Raw genomic sequence first — 25,195 nt, 5'->3', positions numbered from 1 at the left:
TGTCAGAAAGCTGCTTTCTCTGCTTACAAAAATTCCTTAAGTGTGCTTCTTCCATGTGGAGAAGAATCAAGCATCAGATGGAGGCATGTTTGTAAAGTTGTGCCTTTTTACTAATTCAGGTGGCTCAGAAAAACTACTTCGTGTGTGTTTGAACCTGCCGTATTTCCTACGCTACATCAATCGTTTCCAAGATGCAGTGTTGGCCAATTCCTTCTTCATCATGCCTGCAACGGTAGCAGATGCCACTGCTGTTCGTAATGGGTAAGGTGCTCCACGGCTCATGTGCTTTAAAGGAATATAACGGGGTAGTTTTTCATGGCATGCTGATTTTCTTTTTTTTTTTAAAGATGACTGGTAAGGGTATCTTAACCCTTGACTTGGTGTTGTCAGCACCATGCTCTCTCAAGTGAGCGAACTGGCCATCCCTATATAGGGATCTGAACCCATGGCCCTGGTGTTATCAGCACCACACTCTCCCAAGTGAGCCACGGGCTGGCCCTGATGTTTTTTGACTATCAAATTAGAGAAGGAAGTGATTGTAAGAGACACTTTTGTTGCCCTTCTCTTCTGTTATGTTCCAGTTTTCATTCACTGGTGATTGATGTAACTATGGCATTGGATACCCTTTCTCTACCTGTGTTGGAACCTCTTAATCCTTCTCGTCTACAAGATGTGACAGTCCTCAGCCTAAGTTGTCTCTATGCAGGTGAGAAGTTATTACATCTAGTCTCATTTTCTCAGTCAAGCACAGGTATATTTTCCGGAAACCATGAGAATCTTTCTCACTACTCTGCTTTCTCCCCCTTCACTTGTTCTCTTACTCCATGGATCATGTAATATCATTTCTAGGTGAAATGAGGTCTCAGTAGAATCTTTGTAAATGGTCTTGTTTAACTGTTGGCATTGTGTAGTATGTACATTTAACTTCGTAGTATGTGTAGATATTAAGTATCTACTGTATGAAAAACTAAATGCTAAGGACTGTTGGGATGTTGAGATGAACAAAGTATAGTTCCTGCCCTCAAGGAGCCTATACCTGAGCAGTGGAGAACAGACAGGGCTAAACAGAATAATGTAAAGCAGGGTATGATAAAGGCATTAAGAGAAGTGTAGAATATTTGGGGCACACAAGGAAGAGAGATTGAGTGTTGCTGTGGGAGCAGATTTGAAGAAGGCTTCATGGAACAGGCAGTGTCTCTTTATATTGATAAGTGTGAAGAATGTTATTCTTGATGCTCCTATAAAATCCTCTTTCTTCCTGTTGATCATGGTACCTTGAAAATGGGGCCTGAGAGCTGGTGTTTACTCTCTTTTAAATTATTGTTAAAGTGACTTTTTAATCCAAATCACTTATCCGTGGTTTTAAATTTGAAGACATACCATGTAGCCCTAGTATGTTTTCGAAGGTATAGCAATTTCAGAAGTTTACTTGATTCACCATGTTAGGGTTTGAACAGGACAGGCTACCTTGGAAGCATCAAGAAATTGCTGAGGTTAACTCATCTCTCTACATTCTTTGAACAGCTTTAGTTTGAATATCTGTGTGCAAATAGGACTAAAGATAAAGGCGTCTCTGCTCTTAAGGACATTACTGTCTTTTAGATAATATTAGTAAATAACGTATATGTAAAAGAAACTGAATGAGGTGAGGAGAAAGTGCCATGGAAGTTTAGAGGAGGCAGAACTCTGAGTTGGGGAAGGCAGTAGTCACAAAGGAGTTCTGATGTTATATCTCTCTTGTTAGAAAGATAGGATTTCAGCTTGGCTATCCCTAGACAGGCAAAAGCAGGACCAAAAGTATCCTAGAGTTTGGGGGAACATACTGCTAAATGGGTGTGTAAATCCATAGGTTTTATGGGTATTAGTGGGTGTTGTGTAGCTGAACCAAAAGTAGGACTCAGTTAGAAATGCAGGCCAAGTCATTTGGACTATATCCTATGAACAGTAGAGACCATTAAAGATTCCGAAGTGTGAGAGGATCTCAGCTGTATTTTAGGAAGAACATTCAGGCAGTAGTATGCAAGATATTTTGGTGTGAAGAAGTACTGGAGTCAGGGAGACTGGTTAGGAGGAATTTGTAGTCATTCAGGGAAGACACATTTAGGGCCTGAGCTAAAGAAGCAGCATTAATAGAAAGCTAAAGATTCATGTGAGGTACATTTTTCCAAGGTGATTTCTGTGTTCAATTTTCTAGTGCTCTACATTTGATCTTGCATTTTTAATTTGGGGTTTATTAATTTTAATTTTCAGGGAATTTCTTAACTATCACACGGATTTCAATGTATTTAGTCAATAAGTAATTAAAGTCAATAGGATTAAAGATTCCTTAAAAATTCATTGTTGGATTAAAGATCCCAGACTTGGTTTGTTGTTGAGATCTGATCACTTGGGATTTAATTTAAGGAAAGGGATTTGGCTTTGATGTCTTTGAGAAATACCAAGTATGAGGTTTTTTTTCATAATCTTAAAAAAAATTTATTTTTAAAAAGATGACTAGATTTTATGTACATATGTATGTATTTTTTTTGGGTGGCTGGCCAGTTCAGAGATCAACACTGCTCTAACCAATTGAGCTAACTGGCCAGCCATAGATTTTTTTTTTTCCTTTTTTACTGACCGGTAACGGGATCGCAACCCTCGGTGTTGCGCCCGCACCACGCTCAACCAGTGAGCGGGAACCGGTCTCCACATGGGATCTGAACCCTCGGCGGGAGCGCCGCCGTGCTCCCAGGCAGCGCACTCTCCATTGCGCCACCGGGCCGGCCCCATAGATTTTATTTTTAAATCAGTTTTAGTTTTACAGAAAAATTGAGCAGATTGTACAGAGTTCCCATATAACTCCTCTTCCCCATACACAGTTCCCCTATTATTAACAACTTGAATTAGCATGGCACATTTGTTATCATTGATGAACCAATATTTCTTTGTTTTGTTTTTTGATGAACCAATATTGATACATTATTATTAACTAAAGTCCATAGTTTACATTGGGGTTCCCTCTTTGTACTGTATAGTTCTGTGGGTTTTGACAAATGTATAATGTCATGTATCCATCATTACTATATCAAACAGAATAGTTTCACAGCCCTAAAAATCCCAATAGGTGCTCCACCTATTTATCCCTTACCCCTCCCCTACTAACTACTAGTAACCACTGATCTTTTTACTGTCTGTCGTTTTACCTTTTCAAGAATGTCATGTAGTTGGAATCATACAGTATGTAGCCTTTTCAGACTGGCTCCTTTCACTTAGCAATATGCATTTAAGGTTCCTCCATGTCTTTTCTGGATTGATATCTCATCTCTTTTTATTGCTGAATAAAATTCCATTGTATGGATGTAACACAGTTTGTTTATCTTTTCACCTGTTGAAGGACATCTTATTTGCTTCCAGTTGTTGGCAATTATGGATATAGCTGCTGTAAATATTTGCGTGCAGTTTTTTATGTGGACTTAAGTTTTCAGCTCATTTGGATAAGTACCTAGGAGTGTGATTGCTGGATTGTATGTTAAGAGTGTGTTTAGTCTTTCTCTTATGGAGTTCATTTTCAGTAATCAAATCATGGAATTGCTTGTGGGTGGGATGTATTTTTATGTTCCAGTTTTGGTGGATTCTTGGAAGTACTCCATAATTGGAATCTATGCATCTTCCTTTTCAGGTGTGAGTGTGGCAACCTGCATGGCAATCCTTCATGTGGGTAGTGCCCAGCAAGTGCGGACAGGGTCCACAAGCTCCAAAGAAGAAGACTATGAAAGTGATGCAGCTACTATTGTCCAGAAATGTGTAAGCTGAGTATCTGGAGATATGGGGGTCTTGATTGTCCCAATGCAGAAATATGGCCAGTTCCACTTTCTTCCTTGATAGAGGAATGGACTTAAGTATTCTTTATTTTCCTTTTCCTGGGTAGTAGGTCTAAGAAGGAGGCATTCAGCTTGTTTACTTGGCATATTGGTTTGCATAGATGCTTACCTTTCTCTTGGCTCTGTAGAAAACACAGAAACTTCGTGGTGGAAATCGACCTTGTAAAAGATTAGTCATTCATTCAGCAAATACATTTGAGGGCTTCAGTGTACTTTTTGGGGAGACATATAATAAGCAAGATAATTTCAGATAGTAGTAAGTATATAAAATAAATTATGTTCAAAAGTAATCTGATGTGGGGCTGGGGTGTGCTGCTTTAGATTGGGTGGAGGTATTGCCTCTGAGCAGGTAACATTTGAACTGAATGAAAAGAGGGAGTCAGCTCCATATGAAGATCAAGGAAAGTGTGATGGAATTGTATCATTGAAAAGTGACCTGAGAATGTTTAAATCTTCATGTTAAATTAATTTGGGTGGGATTTAGTATTTATAATGAAATACATCAACTTATGTATTACTTAAGATTTTTGTGTCTGTTTGATATTGGACAGCTTGAGATCTATGACATGATTGGACAGGCAATCAGCAATTCCCGCCGCGCTGGTGGTGAGGTAAGACGCATGTGTCTGCTGCATTCCTATCTTGTAGTCTCTTAAGATGTGGATATCTCTATGTTCATATTTTCATTTTGTGCCTTTTAAAACAGCACTATCAGAACTTCCAATTGCTGGGTGCCTGGTGTTTGTTAAACAGCCTTTTCCTCATATTGAACCTCAGTCCTACTGCCTTGGCTGATAAGGGGAAAGAGAAAGATCCACTGGCTGCTCTCCGAGTCAGAGACATCCTTTCTCGTACAAAAGAGGGAGTGGGCTCTCCTAAACTGGGGCCTGGAAAAGGGTATGTGTCCACTTGATTGTCACTAATGTTTTGTTTTATTTTGTTTTCCTTCCATTTTATATTGATGAGGAACTAGTGTAGCTCATCTCTATACCAATAGGAAAAAATCACCTTCTTACGTGGTTTGAATTTAACAACTAAGATGATGACCATGATCTACTGTCTCTACATTAAGCTGTGTGATTTTGGATAATTGACTCATTTTTACTGATCCTATTTCCTCATCTGTCAGAGGGAGAAAATAATCTGTGTAAAGTGTTTTGTAGGATTTTTAAAGAATGAAAATGCTTCTGTTTGTAAAGTAGGCTTGTTTGACTTGGAGTTGAGTACTCACATGTTTAACCTGTAAGGTGAGGATATTGTCAGGTCCTCCTGGTTTGCTTCCTAAAGCATTTGCTACTGTTTTGATGAAGTTTGGGCAATAAACCCTTCTTGCTAGGAAAGAAGAGTTATGATGAAGGTGATGTTCAAAATTTTGTTTTCTAAGCCCAGGCATTTCTGGGTTTTATTTATTCATTCAGTCCCTACCATGTACTAGGCTCTATTCTAGGCATTGAGGATACAGCACTAAAGAAAAGCAATGTTCTTGCCTTTATGAAGTTTTATTTTCTATCTGGAGAAACTGCAAATGAATATACTGATAATTACAATATTGATTATGATATATAAGGGTTTTGAAGAAAAAGAAGCCAGAGTAAAGGGCTAGAGGATGACAGGGGCTGTTATTTTAGTTAGGATAGTCTGGAAAGATGTCTGAAGACAGGATGTAAAGACCATATATGTAAAGAGCAAGCCATGTTAATTATTTGGGGTAAAATTGTTCAGTTTTTTTTTTTTTTTTTTTTGTCTTTTGTCTTTTTCCGTGTCCGGCAACGGATCGCAACCCTCAGTGTTGCCCCCGTACCGGACCGGGGACCGGCAACGGGATCGCAACCCTCTGCGTTGCTCCCGCGCCTCGCTCAGCCAGTGAGCGGGAACCAGTCTGTATGTGGGATCCGAACCCTCGGGCGGGAGCGCCGCCGCGCTTCCCAAGCGGCGCACTATCCAGTGCGCCACCGGGCCGGCCCAAAATTGTTCAGGTTTGATGTGGAAGTATAACTGGCATTTTTGAGGATCAGCAAGCTCAGTGTGGCTAGTGTAGAGAAATTGAGGGGGGAAAGTGGTAGAAAATCAGGTCAGAGAGTAAGCCAGTGGCCAGATCATCTAGGGCCAAATGTGATAAGTAATGTTAGTGGGTTTTCAGCATGGGAGAGACATGATCTGATTTAGTGATTTGAAAACCCAGCTGCCGTGTGGCGAGTATACTGCAGGGGCATAAGACAAAAGGGAGGGGAACAGTTAGGAAGCTAATGCATCACTCCAAATGAGAGATGAAGGTGACTGGGGTGGTGATGGTAAAGGCAGAGAAAATAGGTCAAGTGGGGATATGTTTGGAAGGTACAGCTGACAGCATTTGCTGATGGCTTGGATGCTGAGTGAAAAAGATGACAACAAAATATTTTGGCTTGAGCTTCTGGGTTGTGTTATTTACTGAGATAAGGAACATAGGTTTAGGAGTAGGTGGAATGGGAGGAAGAGGAAGAAACAAATAATTTAATCTTGGCTGTGCTGAGTTTGAGATGATTGTTAGACCTCTATGTGAGATGTTGAGTAGGCAGTTGGTTATGTGAGTTTGGTTTTCAAGGAAGAGGTCAAATTCTGGACTTCATCAACACATTATTCACTGAGTATCTTCTCTGTCCCAGGCTCTGTGTTAGTTCTGTAATGCTGTAATGAACAAAAAATGGACAGCTTCTCAAGAGATATGAAGTAGATATTCATACAAATGTATGTCAGGTTGTATCTAGAGAGTAGTATAATAGAGGCATTTGACCAGCCAGGGAAACCAAGGCAGGCTTCTCTGAGGAAGTGCTGATGGAGCTGAAATCTGAAATAGGTATTGAGATGGTAGGTGATAGATACTAGGCAAGGTAGGGAGGTAGGAGTGTTCCAGATTGAAGCGTAGTTTGTGATTTTATGAGTGGCTTTCTACACTTTAGGCATAGTAAAGGAAAATGGGAGAATGCCAAAAGGAATACCCTTAGAGGTAGCAGTTACGCTTTGCTTTTTCAGATTTAAAAAGAATACATGTACATTGTTTAAGTTACAAACCATACAGAGAAGCAGGAAAGGAAAGACATCATTCCAGCTTTTACCACTCAAACTGATAAACATTCTTCCAGACATTTTTCTGTGCACATATATAAAATACATATGCTCTTTGGCTTATGTTGGGATTATATTCCAAAAAAACCATTGTAAGTTGAAAATACCGTTAAGTCAATAATGCATTTGATACAGGTACACCTAACCTGTTGCACATCATACCTGAGCCTAGCCTGCCTTAAACATGCTCAGAACACTTACATTAGCCTACAGTTGTGCAAAACCATCTAATGCAAAGCCTATTTTATAACAAACTGTTGAATATCTCATGTAATTTACTGATGTTCTGCTGAATGTATATTGCTTTTGCACCATTATAAAGTTGAAAAATTTTAAGTTGAACCATTGCAAGTCGGGATCGTCTGCATGTAAGTTTGTAAAAATGGATCAATGTACACAAACTACTGTAGACATCTTTTTTGTGACACTATTAGAGAGTATAATTTTTTAATTGCTGGCAGTATTCCACTTCAGTAGATATACTGTAGTTGATTAATTCCCTATTGATGGACACTTATTTAGGTTGGTCCTAATTTCCTGTTTTGATAAGTCGTGCTTGGATATACATGAAACATAAACTTATAGAAATCTCTTTAATTGTCCTCTTGGGGTGAATTTCTAGAAGTATAATTCTTACAACAAAGAGCATGCATACTGGAAATGTTTTGCCAAACTGCTCTTCAGAAAAGTTATACTAGGGCTGGCCTGGTGGCGCACTGGAGAGTGCGCTGCTTGGGAGTGCGGCGGCGCTCCCGCCGAGGGTTTGGATCCCATGTGGAGACCGGTTCCCGCTCACTGACTGAGCGTGGTGCGGGCGCAACACCGAGGGTTGCGATCCCGTTACCGGTCAGTAAAAAAGACAAAAAGGGGGAAAAAAAAAAAAAGAAAAGTTATACTAATCTGCATTCCCACCAGCAGTGTGCATATGCCCATTTCACTGTGTCTTCTTTGTCACTGGGTATTAGTCTTCAAGTTTGCAAATCTTAGAGGAGAAAAATGCTATTAAGTTGCTTTTTATTTGTATTTCTTTGATACACTAGTTTGTGATTGTATTGCATTTCATATATTGGTTGGTCGTGTTTCTTTTTTGTGAACTGCCTACGGCCTCTGCCTCAATTTACCCTTTGGTGTTTGTCCTTTTTTTCTTACTGATTTACATGAGCGTGTTGTGTATTAGCTATATTACCCATTGTCATGTGGACATTTTGGACAGAAATTGTTTCACTCAAGTGTGATGTTAAACTTTCTGTTTTTATTCTCTTAGGTTTGTTCACAAATATTTTATAGAAGTTGTTAATTTTAAACTTTTTCTTCTCTGAAGAATAATTCTTTAAAAATTCAATCAGCATTTAAATGTCAGTATCTTCACACGATCCAAAAGAATCGATAGTTTAGATTCCAAAAATCAGTAGATTTGGAGGAGTTCCGTCTTGTCCAGGAGTTCTTAACCTGAAGCTTGTAGATCCTTAGGTAGTCTATGAATAGGCGTAAGGGAGATTGTGAACTTCTGAAATTACATGCAGATTTTATGTGTATATACAATTTTTTTTTTTTCTGGGAAAAAGTCCATGGATTCTCAAAGGGATCTAAGACCCCAAAATGGCAAGATCCCCTGTTTCAGAGGTTGTAATTCATTGTTAATTATTTTAAGGTATGTGTTTTCCTTTTTCTTTGTGTAGGCATCAGGGATTTGGAGTGTTGTCAGTAATACTGGCAAATCATGCCATCAAGCTGTTAACATCTCTCTTTCAAGACCTGCAAGTGGAGGCTCTTCATAAGGTGAGGAGGTTATACTCATGGGAATCAGCATATTGATTGCTAGATTCACTTCTGGGTAAGCTAGCTTAATCCATCAACTCAGGTTTTTCTTTCTGGCTAAGTTCTATCATTAATTCCCCTTTGTTATCATTACCTTCAGGGTTGGGAGACAGATGGTCCCCCTGCGGTCCTGAGCATTATGGCCCAGAGCACCTCCATACAGAGGATTCAACGCCTGATTGACTCTGTCCCACTGACAAACCTGCTGTTGACATTACTCTCAACTGCCTACAGAAAGGTGGGTAGGAATCAAGCATTGATAATTTGGAGGAGTTTTTTATAATTATATGACCTTCTTGAAATGGCTAAGACTGACCATATACCATGGCCTTTATAAAGCCAAATTTGTGGTAATGGTTTTGAAGAAGGGAGAAACCCTTAACTGGTTGAACGTATCCAAACATTTGAATCAGTTATGGATTTTTAGTGTTGTGATAATGTGGCTACATGGTGATTTGTGACAACTGGCATATGAAGCAAAAACATAGAGGATGCTGTAGAAAGCTCCTTTTTAAAAATTCTTGTCCATATCTCTGGTTGGGAATGCTTTTGTAGGATAAATCAGTGATATTCCTGAAAGGAGCTATTAGGAGAAATATTTCTTGAATTTAGAAAAAAGAACGAGATATGGAGAAAACTTTTCTTGTGGTGAACGAGCTTAAGTAGGATGGCTTCCTTTTTGTAATCATTAATGACAAAAACCTGCTTTCCTAGGCATGTGTTTTGCAGCGGCAGAGGAAAGGCTCCATGAGCAGTGATGCCAGTGCCTCCACCGACTCCAACACCTACTATGAGGATGATTTCAGTAGCACGGAGGAGGACAGCAGCCAAGGTAGAGGCCACTCTTTTCTCTGTCCCAGAGATAAGCCACAGAGTGCAATAGGAGCTTTCCCAGTAGGTTCCTTTCGTTTCCTGTTTACCCTTTTGTTTTCACCTGCCTTGCCTAGTCCTTCATTTTATGTGTACGCAAAGATGAGTTGTTAATTAAAAGCAGGTTGAGCTGTTGAAGACTGAATGGTGGGTACTATCTTCAGCCAAGCTGAGGTTGCTTTTCATCTCTTTCTCTCCAAAATCAAAATACATCTCAGGTGTTCATATTTCTTCTTGTGTTGACCCATCTTGTGACCTCCGCTCTGAGCTTTCCCAGTGAAACTCAAAAGATCATGTGTGATGTGTTTGGTTTGGCTGTTGTCGTAGATTTGTAGCTTAGGGAAGAATAAGGAGAGAAACTCAAGACTGTTATGGTGAATAGGGGTCAAACTAACATTCCCTCCTGCCTTAGTTTGGAGAGAGAGTGAATGAGATAAATATCTGGAATTCTTCTTCATAAATAATCAGGCTTGGGGCTGGCCCGTGGCTCACTCGGGAGAGTGTGGTGCTGATAACACCAGGGCCACGGGTTTGGATCCCATATAGGAATGGCCGGTTAGCTCACTGGGCGAGTGTGGTGATGACAACAGTAAGTCAAGGGTTAAGATCCCCTTACCAGTCATCTTTAAAAAAAAAAATTGTCAAAAAAAAAAAAATCAGGCTTGTGGGAACAATGTGAAATATTGAGAGTGGTGTGATTTTTATTATCCTGGGGTTTACAGTTGATAAGCCAAGTATAAATTTGCTCTTGAAATGTTTGGCTTGTTGCCAGTAAAATAAAACAAAGTTGTTTTTCTTCCATTCTTGGGCTCCTTTAAAAAAAATTAGTTTTATTGATGTATAACCTACATACAATAAAACACTCTTATTTTACATATACATTTAGATGTGTTTTGACAAATTTATGCAACCTTGTAACTACCATACAGTCAGGATATCTTTGTGTTCCTTTTGACTTCGGCACTTTTAGAAACCAGATGTACCAAAATTGTATTTTTAATTTGTTATTTTTATTACTTTCTCTTTCTCTATTCAGATGATGACAGTGAGCCTATTTTGGGGCAATGGTTTGAGGAGACCATCTCCCCCAGTAAAGAGAAAGCGGCACCTCCACCCCCTCCCCCGCCTCCTCCGCTGGAGAGCTCTCCTCGGGTTAAAAGCCCCAGTAAGCAGGCCCCTGGAGAGAAGGGCAACATTTTGGCTAGTCGCAAAGATCCTGAGTTGGTAAGAGTGGATTTCTGAGGTTTAGGGGAAGGGAAAATGGAGAGAAGGGAAGGGGTGTGAGAAGCAAATCATTTCAACTAAAACATTTTGGAGGTTGGGTAATGTTTGAAGATATTTTTGCTCAGGATTGATGTGTATTGATTATGTTTCATTAAATAACTTGTATTCCTGGTATTGTTTTTCTGGTTGATGCTTAGTAGTATAGCCTTTAGAATTAGACTGAAGAGGTAGATTTGAATCCTACTTGTACCATTTATTGGCTTTGTGACCTTGGGCAAGAATCTGAATTTCTCCAAGCCTTAATTTTGTCTCCTGTTGTATGGGAGTGATTGTACCTGCCTCCAAGGGTGTTGTGAAGACTTAAAGAGAGAATACTTTTTTGGAGGGCGGCTGGTTGATATGGAGATCCGAACCTTTGACTTTGGTGTTATAACACTGTGCTGGATGTAACAAGCTGTGCTAATTGGCCAGCTTTAGCGAGAATACTTTTAACGTACGATACATCGTAATGCTTGTTAATTATTAGTTCATCCAATATTTATTAATTGTCTACTATGTGTCTGTCGCATTCTGTTACTATATCAGTGAATGAGTTAGATATAATTCTTACCTTTATATAGCTTACAGTATATGGACATAAAACATTTACACAGCAATTCAATTTGATTGATTGATTGATCGGAACTGGCTGGTATGGGGATCTGAACCATTGACCTTGGTGTTATAACACCACACTCTAACCAACCGAACTAACCGGCCAGCCCTTCAATTTAATTTTAATAAAGAAGTAAAGAGACGAGGATTCTACAAATGTTTAATAATCATTAGTATAGGCTTCAGGGCTGGCAAGTTAGCTCAGTTGGTTAGAACATGGTGTTGATAACACCAAGGTCCAGGGTTTGACCCCTGTTACTGACCAGTTGCCAAAAACCAAACAAACGAACTAACAAACAAAAGAATAATACAGGCTTCAGAATTGAATATATCAATAATATTTTAGAGCTGGACAAAGACAGGACTTTAGAGAAACAAAAGAAATGGGTCAGTCTATTTGGAAACCCTGTGTCTTCATGTAATATTGTGTGCAGTCTGTTGTATTAAACTGGCATACCATTTTGTGTAGTTGGTAGAATTACACGGGAAAGACTCATAATTAAACTTAGTTTCATTGAAAATGATTTAAAATCTGGTTCTTTAATTCACTGTGTTTATTGCATGAGACCTATGGACATATTTTATTTCCTATTTGTGTTCAGGGTTTGTAGGAGCTCTGGGTATTCAGGGTTTGTAGGACCTCTGGGTGTATAACTCTGATATGGGCTTTTTTGTGTTCCTTTTAGTTCTTAGGTCTGGCTTCCAACATTTTGAACTTCATCACCTCTTCCATGCTGAACTCTCGGAACAATTTTATTCGAAACTATCTGAGTGTATCTCTTTCAGAACACCATATGGCCACCCTGGCTAGTATCATCAAGGAGGTGGACAAAGATGGACTGAAGGGTCAGTGGATAGGATATGTGCCTGGTGGATTTTTTTCTAGTGGCATTTGGCTGTTGGCAGGGTGGTTGATACATGACATAGCTGCTTGGTTAATTGGTTTTCCCATTTACCTTCAAGGGTCATCAGATGAAGAGTTTGCTGCTGCTCTCTATCACTTCAACCACTCTCTGGTAACTTCTGACCTTCAGTCACCTACCCTGCAGGTTTGTGTGCACTGTGACTGTCTGGCCAAGACCTCTTTACAACAGCTCCATAGGCTACCGTTGTTCTATTCCTATTGTTAAGGAACAGTTTGTCTTTGAATCCCCTCACTGGAAAGTGTGTTGAGAGATTATTCTAGTATGTCCCTGTATACTTTAATTAGGATCATTTCAAGACAAAGAAAATGTGTCCTTTATCCCCAAGTCAGTAAGCTTAAAGAAAAGGAGAAACTACGAAAATAAACTCCCAGTGATTATGCTAGTCAAAAAGTGGGAATACACAAGAGGGCAATTTATAAAAAAGAAATATAAATGGTCATCCAACATAGGAAAAAATATTCAACGTCACTGATAATTGAAGAAATACAAATTAAAGTGCATGTTTTAAAAGAATCAATCAAATTACAGGGGATAGATGCTATTATAAACACTCCTACTTGTAAATCCACTGCCAAAACAAAGTCTAGGACCTCGATTGTGTACTTCTAGTCTTATGGTTCTCTCTCCCCCCTGAAGTTGCTGATACCTTGAATCCTAAATCTCAATTTTCTTATTTCCTTAGTTCCATATATGTATGTATGTATATATATATATATATATATATATCATCTATATTCTTTAAATTTAAAAAAACCATTGTTTGCTTTTATCTTTATAGCAAATGCCATCATGCTCTATGTAATCTTTTCAGGCTTTTTTCTCTTAATATTATACAGTACTATATTGCCAAGATTCATCTATATTGCATATTTCTGTAGTTCTTGTTTAGACTGTTGTATGATATTCCATTGTGTTTGTGACTATACCAATTTATTCATCTCCTCTCCTCTCCCACTGATGGATATTTGAATTGTGTCCAGGTTTTGTTGCTATCCCAGATGTTGCTATGATCTTTCCAGGACATGTCCCTTTTGATAAATGGACAAGTGGTTCTCTTGGGAATATAAATAGGAGTAGAATTCCTAGATTATAGAGTATGCGACCTTAAGCAGATAATGCCAAACCACTCTCTAAAGTAGCTGCACTAATTTTTACTCCCATCAGCAGTGTGTCAGAGATCATGTGGATTTACTTCCTTTCCCAACATTTCGCAATGTCATATTTTGATAATAATTTTCTTTAACATGGTCAGGGTTAGCGGTTTTCAATCTGTAGTGTACATAAGGATTCCTGGGGAGTTTGTTAAAAATGTAGATTCCTAGTTACCCTGATACTCCCCCCTCCTCTAATAGAATTTAGTTTGGTAGGTTTCCAATAATTTGTGCTGAGACTATTTTGAGAAATTTTTTGTTACTTTTAAGATTATTTCAGTGGATTCTCAGAATCAAGATACAATTCAAAGGCTTGTAAGTTGCCCCCAAAGGGATAAAAGCCAAGAAGTTATTTCAAGAGGTTAGAATTGATTCTCATACTCCCAGACTATTTGAGAATTTTCTTAAAAATTTCTTTTGTTGCTTAAAAAGATGATTATAAAACCCACTTATCTACTGTCATTTGAGAAATTTGATTTTGGCAGAAAGAGAATATAAATTGAGTAGAAGAGTTGTTGACCAGTCTGAGATAAAGAAAAAGAAATGCTTCAATTAGTATATAGTCTACAATACCTTCTTAAACTGTATAGGGTCAAGGTATTTTGCCAAAGTTGTCAGCTCTTTTCCCAGATGTAAGTTTATTTATGGAAGTTTCAGAGTTCAAAGACTTGTCCTTATCCTGATTAAACTTGTCCAAAGAAATAGGGAAGAAATATTTTTCTCTAGAAAATAAAAGTCCGTAAGACTACAGTAATGACGTTACCCTCTTACCATTTAAAAAATAATTGCAGACCTTGTGTGGACTTGCAACCTGGTTGCCCTTAACTGCTGATCTTATGGCAAAGGAAATCCTTAAACCTTTTTCATTCCATCTCCAAAGATGGGACTTTAAATTCTTCCCCCAAATTTCTTTGCTATGATGGAAGAGAGTGAAAGGTAGTCCATGTAATCTATCTGCCATTGCACCCCCACATCTTGGATTTTGCTTTTTAGGAGTAATGTATAAAGCCTCTTTACCCAGATTGCCTGACTTATGTGGCAAGACACACACACACACACACACACACACACACACACTGTCCTCTAAGGATACTTAGTGTCTCAGTCTGTGAAAGTAATAGAGTAGAAGTTACGTTTTAAACATTGTCTTTGTCATAGCAATAAAGGACTATGGTTCTGAGTGCGTGAGACCAATAGGCCTACTCACTACTTAGAGAAGAAATTGAAATCTACTTATCGATGACTTTTGAATGTCTTGGCAAGTAGACTTTCTGCTGCAAGGCTGTGGGAGATGTGCTTGGCATGGCTCCTCCCTGCTTTCTTCTAAATTTTTCCAATAAAGCAGTCTAGTAAGCTGGTCAGGGTAAGAAGGTAGCTGAGGTATTCTTTTTGGCGTGCTAGATTTTAGGATTTCTCTTGTTGGAAGTCTGTCTACCTAGGCTCTCTTTTATACATATTTATTAGCACTACTAGGAACAGAGTGTCCTGCTAAGTACTATGGGGAAATCAAAGATAAGACAGAAACCCTGTTGTCTAGGAATAGAGTTTGGTAGGTATACAAACAGCCAATTTAGTATAAAATCTGTTGAGTGTCCAAATGGGGAAAGTGGAATAGAGGGTGAAAGAAGAGGGAGAATGCTTCTAGTTTGAGGGATATGGGCATGGGATTGGGAAGGTAAGGCTTCAGAGAAGCTGTAGCATGTGTTCAGAGGTGGAAAGGATAGGTATTGTTAGAATACCAAGTAGCGGGGCTGGCCGGTTAGCTCAGTTAGGCAGAGTGTGGTGTTGTACCACCATGATCAAGGGTTCAGATCCCTGTACCGGCCAGCCACCAAAACAAAAAAAAAACAAACCAACTAAGTAGGGAAAACGTCAGTAGCAAGGGTGAGGTGCTGTAAGTAGAGGGCACAGAAGAGGGTTCACTTTAGCTGAGAGAGGATGTCAGATAGTTTGGGATGTATCGTTAAGGGGTCTCGAAATCCATATGAAGGAGTTGAAGTAGTGGAGAGCCACTGGGCTGTGCTTTTATAAGATTAGTATCGTAGTAGGGTGGACCTAGAGAAAATGGAAGTCCAGAGTGTCAGTGGCTAAGTGAATTAGGACATGGCAAGTGTTTAAAATAATGCCTGGCTCAAAACCACAATGAAATACCACTTTATGTCTCCATTGGGATGGCTATTAAAAATAAAACACCAAAAAACAAAAAACAGGTGTTGGGAGGATCTGGAAAAGTGGAATCCTGGTGCATTGCTGATGGGAATATAAAATGGTGTAGCTGCTGTGGAAAATGGTATGACAATTCCCCAAAATACTACATATAGAATTATGTATAATAATTCAACGTATATATATGATCATGTACATTATATATACATGATCCAGCAACTACACTTATATACCCAAAAGAAATGAAAGCAGGAACTTGAGCAGATATTTGTATACCCACCTTCATAGTAGTATTATTCACAATAGCCAAAGGTGGAAGCAACCAAAGTGTCTATTGACATTTGAATGGCTCAACAAAATGTGGTACATCCAAACAATGAATATTAAGCCTTAAAAAGGAAGGAAATTCTGGCATGCTACAATATGGTATGAACCTTGAAGTCAGAAAAAAAAAATAGTGCTTGGTACATAGTACCAGTACCTACTAAGTGTAAACTGCTATATTTATAATTTTATTATTATTTAATATGGTTGTTTTGCAGTGATCTAGGTTCATTCACTCAAATATTTATTGAGCACCTCACCTACCATGTGCCTGGTACTGTTGTAGGCACTGAAGAAATAAAGATGATGAATTATGTGGGATCACAAGAAAGGTGGGAGATGTGGTGTGAATAAAGGACACAGTGTAGAAATCATCAGAAATTATGTTAATGGGGTGAAGGGCATGGAGAGGAAGGAGTCTTAGGTGTTGTCTGTTTTTAAAAAAAACGAGACAAGAAGGATGCTGTTGTCATTAATAGAAACAGGGAAGTCATGAAGGAGAGTTGGTTTGGTGGTAGGAGAAATATTGGGTTTCATTTTAAATATGAAGTTTTGGGGTACCAGTGGGGTGAAGATGTCTAGAAAATAGTTGAAAATGTGAGTCTGAAATTTTGGAGTTTAAAATTAAGATTGACACGAAAATCAACTACAATGTATATTGAGAAGTTAAAATAAAACAATAAAAAAACCCAATAAAAAATAAAATTAAGATTGATAATACAGCTTTGGGAGTTATCCACAAAGGGGCAATTGTTGAAGAAAAGAGCTGGGTGGAAGTTAGCAGGGAGCTGAAGGCTGAGGCTGAAACCTCAGGAATGCCAGCCTTAAAGAGGGATGTAGGAAAGGCCCGAGAGTGTAGGGAGGAGTGGTTGAGCCAGGGTCCTGCTGCAGTGTGAACTGTGGTGCAGTTTTACTTTCTAGAGAGTCAGTTACCTCACTTAGAGCAGATAAGGGGTGGAATGGTAGGGAAAAACCTGGTTCTTTGGAATCTTAGCTCATTTCATAGGGCTCTGAGGCCTAAAAAACTGATGCAAAGGTGAAAACAAACAAAATCCTCACTTAAAAAATATTGTAGAGATAACATTATAAAGAGTATACGAGGGATCTTCAGAAGGTTTGGCAAGTGTCATATTATCTTCTAATTCTGTTTTTCCACGAACTTTTTGAAGTACTCTGGTATGTTGTCCATAGTCCATATGTATGGCTGTATGTCCCTTCATTTAAACACACAGATTTTTTTCCTCATTTTTTCCAGTATTACAGTTGTGCTACCGTTAATATTTTTGATGTAGCTCAGGTAAATTATTTTTTTCCTTTTTTTAAAAAAATTGTTTTTCTCTGTTTTTAATTTTTTTTTAATTTTTAATTTTTTGGTGTTTTTTTTTGTACTGTTTCCTTGGAGTCTGGAATTGAGAAGTCGTTTATGGCTGTGTTGTGCATAGTGGTTAAGAACGTGGGTTTGAGAGCTAAACCTGGCTTCATCACTTAATGACCTTATGGCTTTGGTCATGTCCTTCAACTTCCTTCATCTGTGACATGGAGCACATACACTCACCTCCTGCCAATGCCCTGTACAGTCAATGTGATAGTGTATGTACAGCACTTAGCTTGATGCTCAGCCTGTGGTAACTGCCTAATGAATTGAGACTGCTCTTGAGATCTGCTGCGTTTTGATTAATACTCATTTCTAAGGAATGGGGTCCTTGAGGATGTTTTATAAGAATATAATTTAATTTGGCAGACTTAGAAATTTATCCTGAGGTAACCATGGTTTGTGTCTTCCAAAGACAAAGCAGGGCATTTGTCTAGTTTTCCATTGGCATCCTGCTCAGTTTGTGTGTGTGTGTGTGTGTGTGTGTGTGTGTGTGTGTGTTTGAGAGGATAAGTTTCAACTGAGAACAGAACTGAAAGAGAAGCTCATTCGAAAGACGTGCTACAAGTGGAGACAAAGAACAACCTTAGTGTTGATGGTATAGTGGTGAGCATAGCTGCCTTCCAAGAACAACCTTGATTAGTTTTAGATGCCTTGACATCTCATAGGCAAAATTTCTCTGCTAATTCTGTTAATACAAGTTGTTGAATCTACAAGTTATTGGATTTTTCCCTTTTGGGTGTTATTCGTGTCATGTAACTGGTTGTGAAAGAAAAACTGTTGGCTCTCACAGTTGTTAAAGAAGTTTTCTTTTGAAGGCACCAACTTTTCACTTTCTGTCCGGTTACAAAATTAACCTGATTCTGTTTATCTCAATGCACATCTCCTTTCCAGGAGCCCGTTTCTGACAATAATTACCTATAGATGTTAATGGGTATTAGTAATTTTTCACTTCTATTTTTTCATTTGTTGAACCAAATGATATTTCTCCAAACCATGCAACTTTTAAGAGAATTTTGTTCCACAAGTAAGATTCTGTGCACAGTTATTTGACAAGAAATAACAAGTATGCAGCTATAGCAGAAGTAGAAGAAGGATTATTTTTTTTCCTTTTTTTTTTTTTTCTTTTTAATCATCCTTCTGTCAATGTGGTCTGGTGAAAAGTCTGGAACCCAGAGGTCTGGGTTATGCTCCTGGCCAGGGGACCTGGCAGGACAGTTGACCAGTAACTGTGAGCCTCAGCTTCCTCTTCTCTAAAGGGGTTGAACTTGAAGCTCTTTGAGGTTCTCCACATCCCTGGAAACCAGCAGAGCGCCACCGCGCTTCCCAAGCGGCACACTATAGCAGTGCGCCACCGGGCCGGCCCCAAACCACTTCTAAATCTGAATTCTGGGTCTTTCTTTCCTTAAAGTACTTCATCCAATATTAAAAAACAAACATTAGAGAACAATATGAGTAACCTTTTGACGTTATCCCATGTCTTTTTCCTGATGGTCTCTTGTATGTCTTTCACATCAGAACACACTGTTGCAGCAGCTGGGGGTTGCTCCTTTTTCTGAAGGCCCTTGGCCCTTGTACATTCACCCTCAAAGCCTCTCCGTGCTTTCACGCCTTCTGCTCATCTGGCAGCATAAAGCTGGTGCTCAAGGTGACCCTGATGTCCCTGAATGCCTTAAAGTTTGGGACAGGTAAGATAACTCCATGCAAAGGTCTGTAGAGAGGTTGTTTACTTTTTTTATTTGTTTGACTTCTTTGTATTTCAGCTGCGGTGAGGCATTGCCATGATGATAGTGTTTAGAGTGGGGAGGGTAGAGAGGAGTGATGGGGGAGTTGCAGGAAGATGTGCTGTTAAAAGAACAAGTATGTAAACTGTGGTCTGGAAATAGAATCTTCCTGTAGCACATGGGGGATTTGCTTATAATTATTAGATAGAACCTGAATCCCAAACATAACCAATTTTATCCTGACCTGGTTTTTTGAAAAAGAGGGAACAGGGAAGCCAATTCTGTTCTTGATTATTTTGCTTACGACATGAAACCACTTAGAGTGATTTGCAGTCTTTTTTGGACAAATTTTAAAGAATTTTTTTCCTTGGGGGAAGCTCAGATTAATCATCTAAATCCTCTTTAGATGGACCTGTATTTGCCATTTTTGTTTACATGGTTAGGAGTCTTCAAAGCAGTTTGTTTTCCTAAAAGGCTTTGCTTTTCTGTTTCCCATTCTAGGATCAAATAGCTCTAATGCTGTATTTGAGAAACCATAAATCTCCTTGAATGCCAAAGACCCACTATTTTTTTCCTGGTGGAGTCTTGCAAAAAGGCCAGGAAGTCGGGTGAGGGGGATGTAGTGAAGGAAACTCTTATTAAAACACAAATCTCTTTCCTAATAGCCAATGGCAGTGGAAACATTTGGTTATAGTCATTCCTTTCCTTTTTTGTATAAAAGCTCTTCTGTCAAGTTCTCTGAATAGTATAATTTCTTTTTTATTGCTTTAGGGTCTATTGAATTATTTTTGACTATTATCATATAATGGTTTTAATCTATATTGTAAACTCTGAAAACTGGAATTAAATTATAAATCAAAGTATAGGGAAAAGTAACTGAATTGGTTCTACCTGCCTAGGTTTATTAATTAAAAAGAAACAACAACAGTATTTTTTTGGGAGCTTGAAGTTCTTTCCATTGTCACAAATGGCAGAGTGGGTATTAACACCATTGTGGCTACAGTTGAGAGAGCTGAAAGGTTCTTGGAAATGTTTTTGTGGCCAAATCTGACGTTTTTGTAGCCAAAATTTAGTTTTTGTCTTCTCTTTACCATGTAGGTTTTTTCTTCCTTATATATTTTTTTTGTGACTGGTAAGGGGATCGCAACCCTTGGCTTGGTGTTGCCCGCACCGCGCTCAGCCAGTGAGCGCACCGGTCATCCTCATATAGGATCCGAACCTGTGGCGGGAGCGCTGCCGCGCCCCCAAGCGCTGTACTCTCTCGAATGCGCCACAGGGCCGGCTCTTTTCTTCCTTATATTAATGCTTGGGTTTGAGAAGTTTCATTCTTCCAGCATTTGATGTTGTAACTCTTGGCGGATGTTCTGACTTTTTCCCACCAGACATATTCTCCTTTTCTATGTGGTAGGTTTTTGTCTACAATGAAGCAGAATGCCCTGCAAGGGCTGGTGCCCAATGAGACAGAAGATTTGAATATAGAACACCTGCAGCTGCTCCTCCTCATTTTCCACAACTTCACTGAGAAAGGCCGGCGGGGCATATTGACACTTTTTGTCCAGATCATCCAGGAGCTGAGTGTCAACATGGATGCTCAGATGCGCTCTGTGCCTCTCATCCTGGCTCGCCTCCTTTTGATCTTTGATTATCTGCTGCATCAGTACTCCAGAGCCCCTGTGTATCTGTTTGAGCAGGTACAGAACAACACATTCTTTCTCTTTTACTGTTATTGAGGGCTTTAGTCTTCTCAAAAGTTACCATGATCCAAAGCCCAAATGACCTGCGTACTATAGGTTTTAGGTGTTCATGGCTGTAGGTTTATGGGTAGGATTAGGAAAAGCACTGAGATTTGTGTGTGTGCAGTTGCACTTTATGTTTAGCCAGAAGCGATAAATGTAGATTACTTGCCTTGATGCTTTTGTTAAAATTGGATTGTAGGCTATGTTCACTTGTGTTCTTCCTTGAATTACGTAACCTGCTTTACTTGTTTCACAGTGGCCCTTAATGAGTAATCATTAGTGGTTGAATGATGGCCAAGCAATACATTTTATAGATTGGTAAATTCCTTTGTTGTGAGGATCCAAAATGAGGATGTGAGGGCCAGTTAAGGGTTATGTTCAGCATTTTAAAAAATGTTTCATTGAGCCCTATTCCCTTTTTTTTTTTTCCTTTTTGTCTTTTTTCGTGACCGGTAACGGGATCGCAACCCTCGGTGTCGCGCCCGTACTGCGACCGGCAATGGGATCGCAACCCTCGGTGTCGCGCCCGCACTGCGCTCAACCAGTGAGCGGACCGGTCTTTATATGGGATCTGAACCCTCGGCAGGAGCACCGCCGTGCTCCCAAGCGCCGCACTTGAGCCCTATTCCCTTTATGCTCCATCAAAAAATGCTTTCCAAAAGAAGTCAACAGAAAAATCTTTACAATTTTATTTTAGTTTGTGAGTTTCCAGGCTTTGGTATGTCAATCAGTTATCATGTCTGAGATGAAAAGCAGGATGGTTACTGTGTATCTTTCTTAATTTGATTATTTGTGTTTTAAAAGGTGCAGCATAACCTCCTAAGTCCTCCATTTGGGTGGGCAAGTGGACCTCAGGACAGCAGCCGCCGCCGGCCAACCACCCCTCTCTATCATGGGTTCAAAGAAGTAGAAGAAAACTGGTCTAAGCATTTCTCATCAGGTCAGGAAGGAGGCTGTCAATAAGAAACTGACTCACTGATTCTCATTGGCAGGGTTGAATTTGAAGCCTGGAGACTCCTAGAGGATCATTGGTCCACTTATTTTAGTCTATTCTCCATGGGCGGTAGATCACAGATGGATTCAAAATATTTTTAGAAATGGACTCCCTACGTACTTCACGTTTATTTTTTTAAAAATTGAGATGTAAGAATTAGGAATCCTTATGTCTGGCTATAGGGTACAGTACATGGATTCTTTTTTTTTTTTTAATTTATTTTATTTATTGAATCAAAATCGATTATACATATTTTGGGGGTTGAACAATGAGATATGTTGATCAAATCAATATTACTAGCATATATATTGTTACAAATCGTAATTATTCTTTATGCCCCTTGTCCAATCTCTCATCTCCCTCCCTCCTTCCCCCCACTCCCCTGTCTAATTACCCTAGATTTCTTCTCTCCTTCTGAAAGAATAATGGTTACTCTGTTAATTTGTTGTCTCGATGATCTGTCCAATGCTGAGAGGTGTGGTCAGGCCCCCCAATATTATCGTAGAGCAGATGCTTCTTCTGTCACTCTGAAATGGGCTTTGTGGAGAGAGATATCCTCTTCTTTATTTCTGCTGGTGACTCTCCTTGTGTGAATGCACTCCAGTGGTTGGCCGACCATCTGCGTGGTGGTTGTGGTGTCTAGCTACTCTCACGGCAGCCATGGTTATTGTAGTGGCTGTGGTGGGCCACCCACATGGAGGTGATGTTTTTGGTATACTCCTTGGCACTGGCAGAGTGTCTGGTTGTGTGGTGTGTCTGGTTCCCTTCTCCATATCTCTGATCCCTGGGTGGGTCCCAAGGCGCTGGCTCCATGTGCCTGGTTGTGGGAGGAGGGTCCGGTCCCCTTCTCTGTGCCCCAGGTCCACTTGTGGGCCCCAAGATGCTGGCATGGTGTGCCTGGTTGAGGGAGGGTGGTCCCTGGGCAGGCCCTGAGGTGCTGGCATGGTGTGCCTGGTTGTGGGAGGAGGGTTCAGTCCCCGGCTTCATGCCTCGGGTCACTGGGTGGGCCCCGAGGTGCTGGCTTGGTGTGCCTGGTTGTGGGAGAGAGATCCGATGCCCTTCTGCATGCCTCGGGTCCCTGGGCGGGCCCTGGGGTGCTGGCACGGTTTGCCTGAAAGTGGGAGTGGGGTCCGGTTCCCGGATCCAAGCCTCTGGTTCCCAGGCAGGCCCAAGGTGCTGGTGGTGTGCCTGGGCTGGAACTAATTTTTTGTCCTTTGCTTCTAACACGGGGGAACTCCCCGTGGGAACCAGTACTTGAGCTGTGTGGTTGAGTTAAATTGCTGCTTTGCTGCTGTTACCCTAGGGAATGCTTTTTTTTTGCAGCTCACGGTTTAATGGTTGACCTTATAGGTACTTGCGGCTCTCCAGAGATGCGGTGGATCTGTTTTCTGTAGAATCTGTGATCTGGGCCTGAGATTTTTCATCAAACTGTACCCCATGCAGTTCTGCATTTCCGACCATTCTCCTCTGAGTGGTCCTGCACTGATTGGGGGGCGGATTGGCTGTCCTTGCTGTGCCTGTGTTTTCCCGGGGGGGCCATCTCCCCCACAGCCTGTGCTCCAAACACTTCACATGGGACGGGCCCTGTGCCCTTCCCTTGCGATGACTCACCGGCCTCTGAATGGCTCCCTTTGTTCAGTTGTTCTGGCTCCTCACTCCTGTGTGCGTCCACGGGAACCCTATTAGTGGTCTTGATGTCCTGGGGGCTGCCAAGGCCCTCTTCTCTCCTGCTGCCTCCAAGTAACTCCATCTGAAGGGCACAGCTGCGGCTTCTGGCTCCTGCTCCATGCGCTCATCTCCATGCGCTCATCGGCTTGAGCCTTAAAGCGGCTGCGGCCTGAAACACTCAGAGCAGTTTTTTCTTTCTTTTATTGTGGTTTCTCCCACCTTCATGAACTCCATAGGTCTCTCCTCCTCTTCCCCTGAGCTCCAGTGGCCCCAGCTTGGCTGATGTTACATTTTTATATTTGTAAATTGTTTGATTTGTAGGAGAGAGTGACGCTGGGAACTGTCTATTTTGCCATCTTGACTGGAACCCCCAGTATATGGACTCTTGACGCTCTTGAGTGATTAAATTTAATTTTCCTCTTCCCTTAGGGATATGGTTCTAATCCACAGGCTAAATTTCCTTCTGGGTCTTGGTGGTATACTATTCTGAAAGTAATGGGAACGTGATCTTCTCTCCAGTGTTTCTTTTCGTATAGCAGTTTTCTGTTCTTTTGATGAGGTATCTCTTGTGTTCATTTTCAGTGTGTGTAAGTTCTCATCCTGAGAATTATTAGATGTTAAGTGTACTTTGTGAAAACTTTCATGAAGACTTTAATATGACTTTACTGTTATCTCTCTTTAGTTAGCCCCTTTGATATTGGGAAAGTAGCAATTTAGTCTAGTGATAAACTTTTATTGATTAATATGATTGTAGAGCACCTTAGTTAGCTCCTAGAGCAATGATTCTCAAGTGGGGTGATTTTGCCCCACCCCAGGGGACGTTTGGCAATGTCTGGAGACATTTTTGTTTGTCACAACTTGGGGGGTGCTACTGGCATTCAGTGGGTAGAGGCCAGGGATGCTGTTAAATCTCCTGTAGTGCAGAGGACAACCTCTCACAGCAAAGAATTATCTGGCCCCAAATGTCAGTAGTTTCACAGTTGAGACACCTTGTCTTAAAGTGTTTTCTTTATTTTTACATTTTATACATTAGAGTTGAGAATGAAATCATTCTATTAATAATAAGCACATTGCTTTTCAGATGCTGTCCCACAACCCAGATTCTACTGTGTCCTATCCCCAGAAGCCTCAGAGGATGATTTGAACCGACTTGATTCTGTGGTACCAGGAATTTTAAAGCCCCATTTTATATTTGGGTTAGATGGTCTCCAACAAAATGAGCTTGTCAGGGAGAAAGGGAACGACTTACTTTTAGTGATGAGGGAATTTGGTCTGTATTAAAATTGGAGGTTATTCTAACAGTAAGATATTATTTTAAAATTTATTTGGTAGGCTGCAGTTTTGCTGTAGGGGTCATCTTTTCTGGTGGTTGACACTTCTGACACTTCCTTTCTTTCTTTCTTTTTTTTTTTTAAAAGATGACTGGGGGCCGAGCCCGTGGCGCATTCGGGAGAGTGCAGCCCTGGGAGCGCAGCAGCGCTCCCGCTGCGGGTTTGGATCCTATATAGGGATGGCTGGTGCGATGCGCTCACTGGCTGAGCGCGGTGTGGCCGGTCACAAAAAGGACAAAAATAAAATAAAAGATGACCGGTAAGGGGATCTTAAC

At 40.3% G+C, this 25,195-nt stretch overlaps 1 protein-coding gene across 1 annotated transcript in view; it reads left to right on the top strand.

The window, feature by feature from the left end:
- UBR4 (ubiquitin protein ligase E3 component n-recognin 4) overlaps positions 1–25,195 on the top strand; it is a 131,752-nt gene that overhangs the window by 10,345 nt on the left and 96,212 nt on the right. The window contains exons 7-21 of the mRNA XM_008589484.1: positions 120–261; positions 582–706; positions 3,659–3,783; positions 4,412–4,471; positions 4,567–4,757; positions 8,642–8,741; positions 8,881–9,018; positions 9,495–9,612; positions 10,687–10,874; positions 12,215–12,374; positions 12,492–12,577; positions 18,986–19,155; positions 20,600–20,882; positions 21,732–21,867; positions 24,671–24,750. Of these exons, the coding sequence (XP_008587706.1) occupies positions 120–261; positions 582–706; positions 3,659–3,783; positions 4,412–4,471; positions 4,567–4,757; positions 8,642–8,741; positions 8,881–9,018; positions 9,495–9,612; positions 10,687–10,874; positions 12,215–12,374; positions 12,492–12,577; positions 18,986–19,155; positions 20,600–20,882; positions 21,732–21,867; positions 24,671–24,750 (2,102 nt within the window). The remainder of the gene's footprint in view (positions 1–119; positions 262–581; positions 707–3,658; positions 3,784–4,411; positions 4,472–4,566; positions 4,758–8,641; positions 8,742–8,880; positions 9,019–9,494; positions 9,613–10,686; positions 10,875–12,214; positions 12,375–12,491; positions 12,578–18,985; positions 19,156–20,599; positions 20,883–21,731; positions 21,868–24,670; positions 24,751–25,195) is intronic.

The sequence above is a fragment of the Galeopterus variegatus genome, unplaced genomic scaffold (genome assembly GCF_000696425.1).
Source record: "Galeopterus variegatus unplaced genomic scaffold, G_variegatus-3.0.2 Scaffold137, whole genome shotgun sequence".
Taxonomy (NCBI): Eukaryota; Metazoa; Chordata; class Mammalia; order Dermoptera; family Cynocephalidae; genus Galeopterus; species Galeopterus variegatus.
Note: the sequence above shows the minus strand (reverse complement) of the source record. Positions and strands in the feature narration are given on the sequence as shown.